At 34.3% G+C, this 14,327-nt stretch overlaps 1 protein-coding gene across 2 annotated transcripts; it reads left to right on the forward strand.

Moving 5' to 3' along the window:
- Window positions 1-574: 574 nt before the first annotated feature.
- Window positions 575-2,396, forward strand: LOC143599905 (NDR1/HIN1-like protein 1). Of its 2 annotated transcripts, none has more exons than XM_077077740.1 (2): window positions 575-1,362; window positions 2,325-2,396. In XM_077077740.1, exon 1 carries the CDS (start codon window positions 609-611, stop codon window positions 1,350-1,352), a length of 744 nt encoding a protein of 247 aa, XP_076933855.1. In that variant the 5' UTR covers window positions 575-608; the 3' UTR covers window positions 1,353-1,362; window positions 2,325-2,396. The 2 variants fall into 2 exon arrangements, with proteins under 2 accessions (XP_076933855.1, XP_076933856.1); XM_077077741.1 differs by having other exon boundaries at window positions 2,322-2,388.
- The last annotated feature ends 11,931 nt before the right edge of the window (window positions 2,397-14,327 follow it).

Consider the following 14,327-nt stretch of genomic DNA (forward strand, 5'->3'; position numbering starts at 1 on the left):
AATGCATTCCGACTCGAAACAAATCTGCCATATTCTAAAACAACCTTTTAGCGCACCCCTCCCCCACCCATTTTGCCACGTATAATCACTAGTCTATGTTATAAAGGCCTCAATCACATGATTACCTGACCCAAACCGTCGAAGGGACCCAAAATTTTGTTTGTCCGGTCTTCATAAAATTAGAGTATCTTAATACACTGAACCAACTCGGAAAAAATTATGGATCCGACACTAATAACACGAGTAAACGCTTATTTTTGATAGCGTAAAATATTTTGAGGGCGACAAAAAAATGGTTCTCGTGATTTGATCACTTTTATCATTTTCCTTCAAAAAGTTTTTGTTTAGTATATCGTCATGATGATTTAATTTTCTTATCATCTCAATGACTATATTCATTAACAAGTTAAATATAAAGACGTTTTTAGAAGAATGTGGTCCATGTGAAAGTAGAGTATAAATTCCAAAACATATGATAAAAGTCATATAACAGCTGGTTTAAAATTAAAAATTAAAACCCCAAATACTCACCCCACAACTCTTTGTTTCCGGCCAACCTGGTTATCCATCCATCCTCCACCGCCTAACCTAACACTCAATCATCTCCAATGGCGGATCCGACCCGCCCCGTCACCGGCTACCCAGCTCCACCCGTTTCCAACGGCTACCCACCCGGCACCGCCTACGCCTACGCCGCCCACCCGACCCAAAACCCACCACCACCCACATACTTCAACGTCTCTTCAAACCCTTACTACTCCAACAACCCAGCCGCCAATCAACAACGCGTCACCTTCCTCCGCCGCATGTTCGCGGTCATCATCGGCTTCATCATCATCATCGGCACCATCATGTTCATCATGTGGCTTGTCCTCCGCCCACAGCTCCCCCAGTTCAGAGTCGAAACCCTAACCCTAGATAAATTCAATGTTTCAAACTCCATGGTGTCCGGCAATTGGGACGCCCACCTCACCGTTCGAAACCCGAATTCAAAAATCAATCTTTATTACACCCACGTGGAAGCTGCGGTGTTTTATAAGTCCGATTCCATCGCGGAGACTTCGGTCCCGCCATTTGATCAGGGGAAGAAGAATGAGACGGGGGTGAGGGCGACTTTCGCGTCGGTGTCGGCGTATGTTGATGATTGGGATGGGATTAGTAAGGAGAGGGGGAGGGGAAGTGTTGAGTTTAATTTGGGGATGGTGGCCAGGGTTAAGTTTAAGGCGGGTGCGTGGTGGGCCAGACGGAGGATTGTCAGGGTTTACTGCCCGAATCTGTCGGTTGGGGTTTCGGCGAATAGTTTAAATGGAACGTTGACTGGTGGCCCGAAGCAGTGCAGGGTCGGTCTGTGACTGATGTCAGGTATTGTATGATGCTTTCGGATTGTTATTGACTTCAGTTTTAGTATGTTGTGTACAGCAGATGAACTCAATTCAAGTTTTTTTTGTATATATATATTCTGTTGTTTGATTGTATTGTGATCATTTTGGTTATTGGTATCTGTTAGCTATTATTCATGAATGGTTGTGTTTCAGTTTGATTTGTAAAATGTCATAGAGAATGCTTACTAGAATACATTTTGTATTGTAGCTAACTAACTAGGATTGTTTAGTTGATTTTGACTTCTTCGTGTCTTAGTAATCATTTTGGTTTGTTTGTAATGCTGTTACCATTTGAAACAGTAAGAGACTTTAATCTAAGCTCTAGTTTTCACCATTCTCATTCCTTTGAAATTAAAAGTATCCCATCTTTAATATCTGCAACCTGATTTAGTTAATATTTCATCATGGGTGTTATATGATTAGTGTTTTTGAAACTTTTATACGAATTTGAAGACATATAAATCAAAACACAACTCGCGTATTTGCTGGTTGACGTGATCATGGCCTGTTTTGTCTGAAACATTCTTTTTGTTTTTATATATTTTTGTCTATTTCGCTCATTTATTTTAACTTTTAATTTTTGACTTAGATTAATCAACATTTTAAGTTTGGAGAAAGAAAAAACTTCAATCGGCTATTCATGAATGGTTTTGTTTCTGTTTAGCTGGAATCATGTTCTGCTTAGTTCATAACTGTTTCTGTTGCTCGATGGTTGTCTTCCAGGCTATGCATTGCTTGTTAAAACTGGTTTTCTGATAGAAGTCATGAAAGTTAAAAATGAATCAGCTTCTTTTTTTTTTCTTTTTTTGAGATTATTTTTCTGTATATGTCATCCGTGTTCGGTTCATTTTCTGTCAGCATAATTTCATGGGTTAAGTTTCGAGTCGGTCGGTATCCTTCATGCATTTTCCTAAAACTTCTTTTTTTGGTAATCGTTAGTAGGTGTCACCGAAGTGCTTCTGAGCGGAAAACTAATGGGCCCATCGATACCTGTTAGGAGTTAGGATCATGTAATATGCAGCTTGTACCGGGCAGAGCCAGAAATTAGTTAAAGCTGGATTTGAACATGAAATCTCTGTTACTGAAAGTCAATGCTAATACTTGACATCTGAATGTAAAAGGGCATATAGAATGCTTACTAGAATACATTATAAATTGTAACTAATAAACTAGAAATGCTTAGTTGATTCTGGCTTGTTCATGTTTTCATTAATCATTTTGCTTTCTTTGTAATGTTTATCATTTGAAACAATATGAGACTAATCTAAGCTCCAGTTTTTACCATTTTCATTCCACAGAAATCAAAAGTGTTTTTTTTTTTAATATCTGCGGCTTGATTTAATTAATACTTTGTCAGGAGGTGTTAGACGAGTGGTGTTTTTAACTTTTATTTTTATACGACTTGAAGACGAAGATGACTCACCTATTTGCTGGATTGCTGGTTGTTTGCTGGATTGCTGGTTGACGTGAACATGAGCCGTTTATCCTGAAAATATTCTTTTTGTTGTTTTATATTTCTGTCAGTTTTGCTCATTTCTTTGGGACTTTAAAGTTTTGACTGACATAGGCTACTTGAGAATATCTGTACCTAACAACTGAAGGTTGGAAAAATAAAATAACTGTACCTAACTTGTTAAATATCGAAATTGCATTTATAGGATGAATGCATGTTTTTAAAAAACACATTTATGAGTTATTGTCAATATTATAGAAGTTGGCCAACCAGCTGTACCAACAAGACATCTGCCAAACGTTTTGGCTTCAAATTTGGTCACGTGTGTTTTGGGTTAGTTTTTAGTATAATTCTTTCGAGGTATCTACGTATTAAATAATGATATGTATATTAATCAATAATATTGATTATTGGTGTCTTCTTATAAATAAGATGAAATTAAGAAAAAACCCTCAAAATGTTTATACTAGAATATTGTAAAAAGAGTGTTCCTAACAAAAACGTTTGTTCACTGATAAGTGGTACCTTGGACAACAAAAGATATCTCATAAGCTAACCTTAAGCCTAAAGTACCATTGATCTGATCATAGAGATTTCAATGGAGTTTGGCTTCACGCCTGACCGGTGAAAATAGAGGTCCTGTTTAGCTTTTGGGAGGTGATCACTACCTATATTATTGAGAAGATTGATTGATGATCACTATCATATTAGTGAGAAGAGTGAATGTGATCGCTATCATATTAATGAGACGTGAAAAGGTGATCACTACGTTATTAGCGATATAGTCGTGGTAATTCATTTCACATTGTTACAACTTACAATAAAGAAGTTAGGGTGATATCCACCCTATTGGAGAGAAGTTTGTGTGCCATCGCCTTAATTAGTGAGATGTTATTAATGAAGATAAAGGATCGATGGATATAATGAGTGGATGTAAGGTGGATTAGTTAATGACCAGACAACTAATAATATTAATCTTTACTTTTCATGTGTTGATTTTCTTTATATAGACTTGTTAAAAATAATGATTTGACACAGAAGTTATGAAAAACTTTCATAACAAACAAATATATTATAATTGTGGTCACAAACTTAAAAAAAGGGTTATTTAACTCCTTCAGGGTTTTTCAACCTGACTAAATCCCCACTTCACGGCCTGATATGTCTTTCATTTCATTTTGCTCTATTTGTGTTTCATCACATGAAGTTATTTGGTCTGTATATCTAGTAAAGGTTCTATCACTTCTATGAATTGTCGGTAAAGAAGATGGAGAGGGGATGACTCGTTAATTGTGGTTAGGTGGGAATAGTAAGAGTAATTTGTCGGTATAACTTTAGAGCATTTTTAATTAGTTCTTCATACCCATTTTAATTTCTAAAATTTAGAAAAATCATCTAAATAATCACTCCACTCCATTCCCTATCTTCAAACTTAATTTCTAAATTTTAGATAAATGGTATAGGAAGCCTTCAAATTTAGAGCATTGCCATAACACTCCATTTCCAACTACTTTTTTATGAAAAAATATATTAGAATTCAATTTATATTGAAAATGATAATAAGATAAAATAGTTCGTAGTTAAAATTATAAACGGAAGTAAGAGAAAAAATAACAAACAAAGAATATAGAGAATGAGTTAGATGAGGTTTTTAGAAAATGATGTATAAGAGCATTCTCATCCTACCCCTAAAATTATGAGAGAAGAGTTTGTAAACTACAGGGTGGGGTTTTGAGTGGTTGTGACTTGTGAGTGTAAATTAGAGAGTGGAAAGAGAAAATGTGGTGATTTTTTGTAAATTTTGATAACAAAGTTTGCCTCTATTTATTTTTTAAAATTTGTTAGATTGATTGTGAATAGATGAGAGAGAAAACTGTAATGATTAAAGTCTAAAAAAATATTTAATTGAACATGAGAAGAAAATGTAATGTTTTTAGTTCATGGTAATGCCTAGTAAGGCCCAAAAATGTACAAATAATCATACACATGTTTATACTTTGAATAACTGAAATGACTTGTTATGATCACTCGGTAAATTCCTATTAGTAAATGTATCATCCACGTTTTGTTCACTGCATAATACTGAAGATCCGTTTGTCGGTGAATTTCATAAAAGTTGTAGTGTTAAACGTATATTGCGGTCCCGTGATTTCTTAAGAGCACCTAAGCTTTTACACGATAATTAAAACTTAAGTCTTCTTTGACAAACCCTATTCAGTTTCATCATGTTAAGTCTTTTAACAAGTTTGATCTGATAACAACTCAAAACTTAATAAAAAATGACAAATAATAATAATAATAATAATAATAATAGCTCTTTTGTGTGTAGAAGCTAATATGACAAATTGAGCTCAAAAGATTTAGAAGATAAAAGTCGTAGATAGATACGTATGTAGCTCAGGATTGTACTTAGCTATTACACTGAACATGTGTTGTTCTTCACTTCTTTGTGTAAGTCTAGATCAAGTCCTATATTATTAGCCTTTAATAAAATTTAAAATTGACCAAAAAAAGGTTATTAAAGTCTCAACCTATAAGTGTAGTAATTGTAAACTCCTTTCACAATCCATCCAACAACAAAAATAATTATTATATATAGCAAACTAGTTTTTATTTCTCGTATTACGGGGTGGTTGTACATATTTATTTAAGAAAGTTTATAATATAGTTAGGGGCGTTTGGTTCATAAAATGTTTTTAAATGGAATTGAAATTCTAATTGGAATTGGAATGTAATGGAATCCTATTGAAATTTGTAACATGTTTGGTTGTTAGATTTATAGACGGAATTGGCATATGAAAAAACTCAATGACAAAATTGCCCCTTAAATTAAAACCCTAGTTTTCAACGTTTACCACTCTCTCTTTTTTTTCTCCACATCTGATCACAAAGCCACCAGCCCAGAATCCAACACCACCAAATTATCGGCTGAAACGGTGGCAGGTAGAATGACATCGTAGTCGATCCAAAATTGAAAATCGAAACAAAAACTTGGATCAAGAACACCTTATTGCAATCGTTCATAATTTGGCACCATAGTGGTCAATTGTTCATATGGATGTGTCGATTAGTTCGGCGTTCACTTGCTTACCTCTGTCGTCGAACACAACCGTAATAACTTCAATTTCAGTGCCGGCGGCTGGGCGCCGGCCACCGGAGTCTCCAGTGATACGCAACAAATAAAGTCTTGTTCAAGAACACCTTTGAAATTGTGCATCGCGACTGATGTCTGTTGAATGATTTGTTCATGTAGATGGTTTATGAGGTTTAATTGAATAAGATGATGAGTTTCTGAATGAACACAGATGATTTATTTTTCACTAATTTATATTGGTGTTCAAGAAATGATTATTTTTAGTTGAATCAGATGATGGATTTTAATTAAGTAAAAGGTTGAGGATGTGGGTATTTTGGTAACCCTGCACATTCCATTGGAAAAATTATAATTCCATCACATATATGAAGGAATGTTAGATTCCTTTAGTTGATGGAAACTGGTGGATATTTTCCAATTCCAGTTCCAACCAAACACAATTTTGAGTGGAAAGTTTTACAATTCCGATTCCAATTTTGCGTGATTGTGATGTTGATGAGTTAGATTCTGATTTTGGGTGTGCGATGGATTGTTTGCACAACTTTATTCATGATCTTGATCTTGACGGGTTCACTAATAAGGACACCGCCCCCCCTAAAGCTCAAAATGTTTTGGCAAGTGCCCTTTATAGTAAAACCGTCCAAAGTTTGGGAGAAAAGTTTGGCATGTCCTCTCGTAAGAGAGCAGTATTAGAATGTCTTCAAGCTCCTCATGCTCAAGACTTTTTGACTATCACCCCCATCACATGTCAGCAGTGGAGTACCGAGCCATTCTTAAATATCGTTTAATGATCCCCTGTTCCCAGTTGATGAACCCTGCCCGGTCTTTCATAAGGTTTGTTTAGATAATTTTGGTGAACACATGGTTCATTGCAAAGAACTCCCTAGGTTTAATTACATACATGATTTGGTTAGGGATGTCCTTTGTGATGTGTTAAAACGGGCGGGAATCTCGGCAAGAAAAGAGGCTCTTGTGAATTTCTTGTCAGATCCGCGTGAAGGAAGGTCTACTCTCCGACCAGCGGACATTCTTGTGTTTGGATGGGTGGGGGGGGGACATGCTTGTGTGGACCTTACTGTGGTGTCCCCTCTTGTTAGGCTTAGGGACACCGGGTTTGTTACTAGGCAGGCGGTGCTAAAGGCAGAAGCATGAAAAATTACTAAGCACAAGAAGGCATGTGTTGAGAATCAACATGCCTTTATCCCTTTTGCTTTTGATACATTTGGGTCTCTCGCCCCCGATGCTGCTACGTTTTTGAAAAAATTTCAGCGGGTCGTGCACAGTAACTCAACGACACCGAAGAACGATAACTTGTGTTCAGTAGGATCGGTTTTGCCATTCAAAATGGGGTGGCGGCGCAGTTTGCTGCCCGTTTACCTGCCTCTCTGTTGTAACTGGATCCTTTTTTTTTTAGTTAAATAAGAGAACTGATGTGTGATTGTTATTCCAATTCCTTCACATTATGTGAACCAAACAGGGCCTTAGAGTTTGATGATAAAAGGGTTTCACAAATAACTAAGATGTTATAACCCGGTTTAAAAGTTATCTGGGTTTTGTGAGACCCAAAACCCACTTATTTTTTACTATAAAATTGTTTTTTAATTATAAATAATATTTTTTTTAAATCATATTATAAATTTTAGTATATCCCTATTTTATAGGAATTTCATCAATAATTTGGTGAGATTAATTTATACTTTAATGAGATGTTCTAACCCGTTTAAGGACTATAAGGGTTTGGTAAACCCATACTCGTGAATTCGGGTCAAATGCATGAGAAGCCTCCATTTACAAATAATCAATCTGGTGGTTTGAGAGAATTTAGGGAGTTTTCGTTTATATATATTTAAGATTATAAGTTTGGTGTGGTATTACCATGATTGGTCCATGTGACACCATATGATTGGACTAAGCAAATTTTTTTGTTATATTATATAACTAGGGTATTGCCCGTGTTACACACGGGTGAAAAAACATGTCAACAAACATAATAAATTTGAACAACAAATTCAAGCAATACAAAACTTCTTCAAACTTTCAGACCAAAACGTTAACCATTTACATTGTCTAGATATTAAAAGTTAAAAGTTAGAATAAGTTAATGTACATCGAACAACCAAAAACATCAACAAAAGACATAAACATGTTCTTTCATATTAAACCACTATCAACTTCTTAAAACATTCTACCAAAAGAAACTCATTTTGCTTCACCACATGAAAATATAATAAAACAATAGCATCCAAATTAAATATACCATAATAACATATTTAATAATGAGTAACATTTGAACATTGATATAGTTGTTTTTATTAAATTGTTGTTTTTATTAAAACAAAATAAAATACAACAACAAACAAAATAAAATGACAACACAAAACGTAGAAGATATATACGTAGAAGATGATGTATCTTTGGTTCCAAGCTTTTCATCTCGCTACATAAGAGCACCCGTATACGTAAAAGATGTGCTTATATAATAAAGGGTTTCTTGAACGAAGCAATGCATCAAACAAGTTGACATTCATTTGAGTTTTGATGCAGATAAAGTAAACTATTTATTGTATCTTTTGAATAACACATGTAAGCTATAATACATTTAGGTGATAAGAAATAAAAATATGCATAGGGTACTTTTTGTAGGGTCAAACCCTATATCTCATATGCATTTTTTTAAAATAAAAGAATATAGTGACAATAATAAGAAGTTAAGAAAGAGAGCAAAAGATAACTTTTAACTTTCTTTCTTAAGAAAATAAAGAGTCAGAATCCAAAAATCATTATCTTCTATAATAAAAAGAAAAATTCCATGGATAACGTGTCTTTATCGTGTACCCCTCTGTTGTCCTCTCTAAAAGAATATACATGCGACTTTTAATGCAAGACTACATGGTATAGGGGTACCAACAAATCTAGGCATGTAACTTCCTTCTTATCCTAAAAAGTATATTTTAACAATAATATATTATGGTTAATAGACAATTATACATAAAGATGTCAGAATCAGGGCCGTCTTCGAGAATTTTAATACCTCGGCCAAGCCGAAATAAAAATGCCTGCAAGCTTGAACAAATAACGAAATATACAAACTACTTTTTATAAACAACGATTAATGTTATAACAATAAAGATAAAAAATATATAGTATTAATGTAATACCCTAATTTTCGAAAGCCTAAAACTGAATGCTTATACGATTTATTAATGCAAAATTTATGAAAATTAATATAGTTATATAAACTTAATTTTTTGAACTTGTTTAAAGGATTTGGTATGTTGTTGAAATAAAAGTTATTAATGATGGAGTATAACTAAAGCAAAACTAAAAGGACTGAGTATGTAAATAATAGAAATCAAGGGTCATTTCTGTCATTTCTTGAAAGTTGAGTCATCAGCTTCAAATTACTGTCGGAAGTTTTAAACTTGATTTCCGGCTAAAGTATTACGGCGAACGTAATTTCCGGCGAGTATTAAACATCAAAATTTACGAACGAATCAATCAATGGACGCCGATTGACTCGAGATCCTTTACCAAAAGAGATATATACATATATAAAAGTTTTGGCCCCCGAAAATTACGTGCCCCGGCCGAAGGTGCGGCTCGCACACACTCCCGGCCGACCCTGGTCAGAATAACTTCTATGAATACATGGTTACATGGAAAACCTATTTGACCTACATACTAGGTTAATAATTTACACTATAGCAATAATATTTCTCTTGTACTTATTTCAGTTATTAAAATCATACATTTGTATGTCTGTTTATGAAATTAGTTATCCATATAGTTCAAACATTTACAAAAATCTTTTAAGATAAAGTAAATATTTCAGGGTAGATTACGCGAGCTCTCCAAGCCAACTAGTTCAATTTGCAAAACAAATAATTGCGTAAAAATTTAAAAAAAAAACGGTTTCTAAAAGAATTTTTTAAGAAGAGTTTATTTCGCATATGTTTGTTATTCTTTGATCAACGAGAAATTTTGTTAGGAAATTTATTAAACATAAAATATTACATACATGAAGATATGTATGATTGTTAATTATGGTGAGTTAAAACAATATACATTTGATTTGTTTTAATGTTAATTCATCAAAGTGATATAGACATAGGGTAACTAATATTGCACCTGCTAGAACACTTTGGTTTCACCATTGTGTAAAGAATAGATTTTTTCAGTTAATCATACATGTGGATGTTCAACCTTTAAAATTAAAATAGATCAAAATGAAAAGCAAGTACAAATATCATTACCTTTTATTTTCTGATGGAAAAGCACAAAGGAAAGAAATGATGATGGTACATGTATACACTCAATGTAAAAGGTTTAAACATTGGGAATCTCAAACATTTTGGGTATATTGAATTTTGCTAAATATTTAAGCTTTTGATTTTGTCTATGCATACCCGATAATTCTACTTTTATGAGACAACAAAGTACCCCATGTATAGTTAGTCTTAGGAAAAAAAGGTGCATGTGCTAAGGGAAAACTATTGTATATTAAATTAATTACACCCTATGATACAACATAATCGGAAATAAGGGCCAAATTAACAATCATTTGCATTTTAAAAAGTTGTGAAATATAGTAGTACAAGCTTTGCATGTTATACAACTTATAGTGTATACTTAGACCTCGCATGTGGGAGACAATTCTTAAGTTTGTCATGCAGGAAGTCTTGAGACGTTGAAGAACAACTGATAACATATTCGAAAGTGTTTTCCAAGAAGGAAAAATCTCTCCTGGGGTACTGCAGATTCCCCCTAAAGAGGGGAACAATCCACGCCCAAGTGGTCGGGAATGTGAAAGGTCCTCTACTTAATGATTCCTTCGTAAGGAAGCCCCTTACTACATAATCTCTCTAGAAAAAACCCCCCTTATAATATATTTCCTTCAAAATGAGTTCCCTTACTAAACAAACCTTCATAACAAAGCCCCTTCCAAGACAAGCAAGTAATAACGGAGCCCCCTACCAGGAAGGAAGCCTCATTTCAAGACAATCAATCATAATTAGGCTCCTTCCAAAACAATACCTTCATTACAAACACTCCTCCCATACAATTCATATTGAAGCTCCTTGCCAAATTACAAGAACTTTTTTCAAAGAAGAAGATTCCTTTCCTATGGAGGAGGTGTTTGAAAATCCCCTTCCATTGTATAACGTATTCGAGAAGCCCCTTCTGCAAGGAATGAGAGCCTTCTACAAAAACTTTTTGCATTTCAATAATTTTATTTGAAGGGGAAGAATCCCCCTTCAGGGGACATAATGTTTGAAGGTACTTCTTTCCGTCAACTCTCCTTGCTACATCAACAACATCCCATAGTACAATAGTTTTCTATAAAAAAGAGAAATCCTAGTCTAGGGATGGCAAATGTGAAAGGTCAATTCCATTCAAAAGGAACCCCCTCCCTACACCAACATGGAGCTGGGGGGGGGGGGGACTAATTTGACATTGCATCATTGTGTTGTGAATTTTCGTCAATGAAGTTTCTTTAATACGAAAAGAGGGTCCCCGTTCATCAGCTTTTGTGCTTGAAGTTGTGTCTCATAAAGAACTCTCCATCTTAAAGAGTCTTTCAACAAGAATAGTCTCATTCCAATGAGAAAGGTATTGGAAAAGTCCCTTCCAATAGAAAGGGGCCCATTCCCTTCTTATTCCCACAGATGGGATAAAGCCCTATTTAAGAGGAACAATACTTATAATTCCCCTAGGTGGAATAAATCCCTCTTTAAGAGGCACAATACTTATGATACCCCCTAATGGGAAAATGAGATCAATTCTCCTTCAAAAGTGTGAATGGAAGGCCCGGCAGGGCTTGGATCCATATACAAAAATAGCCCCATTAATGAGGCTCTAAAATTATAACTTCCACCGAGGAAAATAGCCCCATCAATGAGGCTCCATACTTATAATTTCCCCGCGAGGAAAATAGCCCCATCAACGAGGCTCGATACTTATACTTTTCCCCGTGGAAAATAGCCACATCAACGAAGCACCATACTGTAACATTCGTTACTTTTTAAATCTGAATTCCGACCAGTTTATTTTATTTATATTTTTTTTCTTTCTTTTGCCTCATTTATTTTCGAACGCTCGTTACTAAATTCCCACCCTCGTTTAAGAATATATAATTCGTTTATTTATTTATTAATAATAACTATGATCAATATGCTTTATTAGCCCCCCCCCTAACTAACTTATCCAATCTTGCGTCCAACACATAGATCAAGGACCAATAAACAATAAACAAAATCATATTCTTTCCCTTCTTTTTCTCAACCACTACCGACGGCCTAAGACCCCCCCCCCCTTGCTTGTTCCTCAATTTTTGGGTAAATTGATTGAATCAAATCATTGACAACCTAAAATGCGCCCTATACATGGTAATTGGTTACCTAAGACACACTAATTGATCCGTAATCGCGAGTAAAACGAACCGCAACTGCATTGACTCTAATACCCTATATAAACTCGTTTATTTTCCAATTAATCGTACACACACACACTCCACATCGTCGCTAACCTACGCCCTAAGTCAATTGCAACACACGAAGCCATATAGATCGTCTCCCGTCCACTTCTTGAGCCGAATGCCCAAGGTGGTTGTTCACCTTCAATTCATACTCGTTTAAGGTAATTGTTTTGTGCTACAGGATCGCAATCAAGGGTATTCTCAAAGCCCTCTATCAATTTAGGTTAAATGAGAACAATCGAATATCAAATTGGGGATTTACGGATTAGGGTTCTTAAGGGTTTGGGGTTGATTCTGATAACATGTTACGTATTATTTTTCTTATTCTCTTACACAAGTTAGACACCAGCCCAGTTGGCTGTTGCGCCCGTGTTTAAGCCTGAACCGTCCTGGGGGCGCAGGTTCGAGTCTCCCCAGGCACGGTTTTGTGATTTTCTTTTTATTTCTTATTTTTAAATGTTATTTCTTTAACAATCTTTCACTATATCAAAACTTAATACCAATTTTCACCCGTTTAACGAACCAAACCCTTTTAAACTTTCTAAATAAATTATCAATTAGCTTTTCCATACATGTATATATAATAAATATACAATTTTATGTATTTATAAATTTATATTAATTTAAAAGACTTACGAAATGTTTACCACCAATCTTTCCCGTTGATATATATATATATATATATGTATGTATGTATGTATGTATTTATGTATATGTATAATATTTCATTTATTTAACAATAATTAATATTTATATTATTCGTCAAAAATTAAATGAGAATAAACAGTAGTAGCAATAATAATAATAATAGTAAGCTTGATAAACTAATAACATATGAATCTTATTTAAAACCCTATCGAATATCTAATCCGTCATAAGACTTGTTTTTGTTGCTTCTATAACTAACTAATACTATCGTTAACAACTAGGAACATTTGTCATCGTAACTCGGGAAGCTCATCCGTTTCTATCTTAATTTCTAATCATCGTCTCATCTTCGTTAATCCACTCGTTAAGGTGAGTTTACATATCCCCCTTTTTCATCTTTTATAATTTTGGGGGTGGCATGTATACCCTATTTAAATTACTCTTTTTTATTTCCACATCTATTCAAAACACAATTAATATATGTTTATATGTGATTATTGCATGCTCTATGATAATGCTCTATGTGCTTAATTGTTTATTTTATGCTTGGTGGTTGGTATCTCATCCTCATCTATCCTCATCTAGTATGATCATACATTTACCCAAGTACATTGATTTCGTATCAATAAGAACGGGTCCACATCTATTTAGTTGTTTACATTTTCATAAGAATTGTAATACTCATCATTTACATATGAATTGTGGTTTTTAATCTATATATGTATCTCAACTAAAACTTATGTATTCTCACCAACATTCGCGTTGATAAACTTTATTTTTATACATGCTACATGTACAAGTAATTTACATTGTTCAAGATCGAAGAATTTAGTTTTACCTTAGGATATTATTCAAAATACAAAACATGATGTAATTGTTGTTCTGTTTATTGGATTTGTGTACTTGTTTTGATATTAATGAATTACATAATTATTGTCACTTTAATTAGTGTCTTTCGAGCTACTGTCCAATCAATACGTTACGCCCCGACATGTTCCGCCTTTGGTCGGGGTGTGACAGATTGGTATTAGAGCCGAAGGCTATAAGATAGGTGGTTAGATATAACGGCCTAGTAGCATGCTTAGGGTCCCTATACGTGATATGTCCTTACGTGTTTGCACCCTGAATTATATTATTGATTGCAGTATCTTAGATATTATTTAATGATTTAATATTATTCTTGTACACAAAATCACACACTTAATCCGAGGCTATGTCTCACTCTCAAAATTGTTTTCAAAACTTTAGGACAATTTAAAAAAAAATGGGAAATTC

Source organism: Bidens hawaiensis, unplaced genomic scaffold (assembly GCF_021521415.1).
Source record: "Bidens hawaiensis isolate Kalapana, Puna unplaced genomic scaffold, B.hawaiensis_p1.1 tig00053072_1, whole genome shotgun sequence".
NCBI classification, from domain to species: domain Eukaryota; kingdom Viridiplantae; phylum Streptophyta; class Magnoliopsida; order Asterales; family Asteraceae; genus Bidens; species Bidens hawaiensis.

What these genes read in the sequence shown, in the direction of transcription:
- LOC143599905 (XM_077077740.1), top strand. Translation starts at nt 609, where the DNA reads ATGGCGGATCCGACCCGCCCCGTCACCGGCTACCCAGCTCCACCCGTT.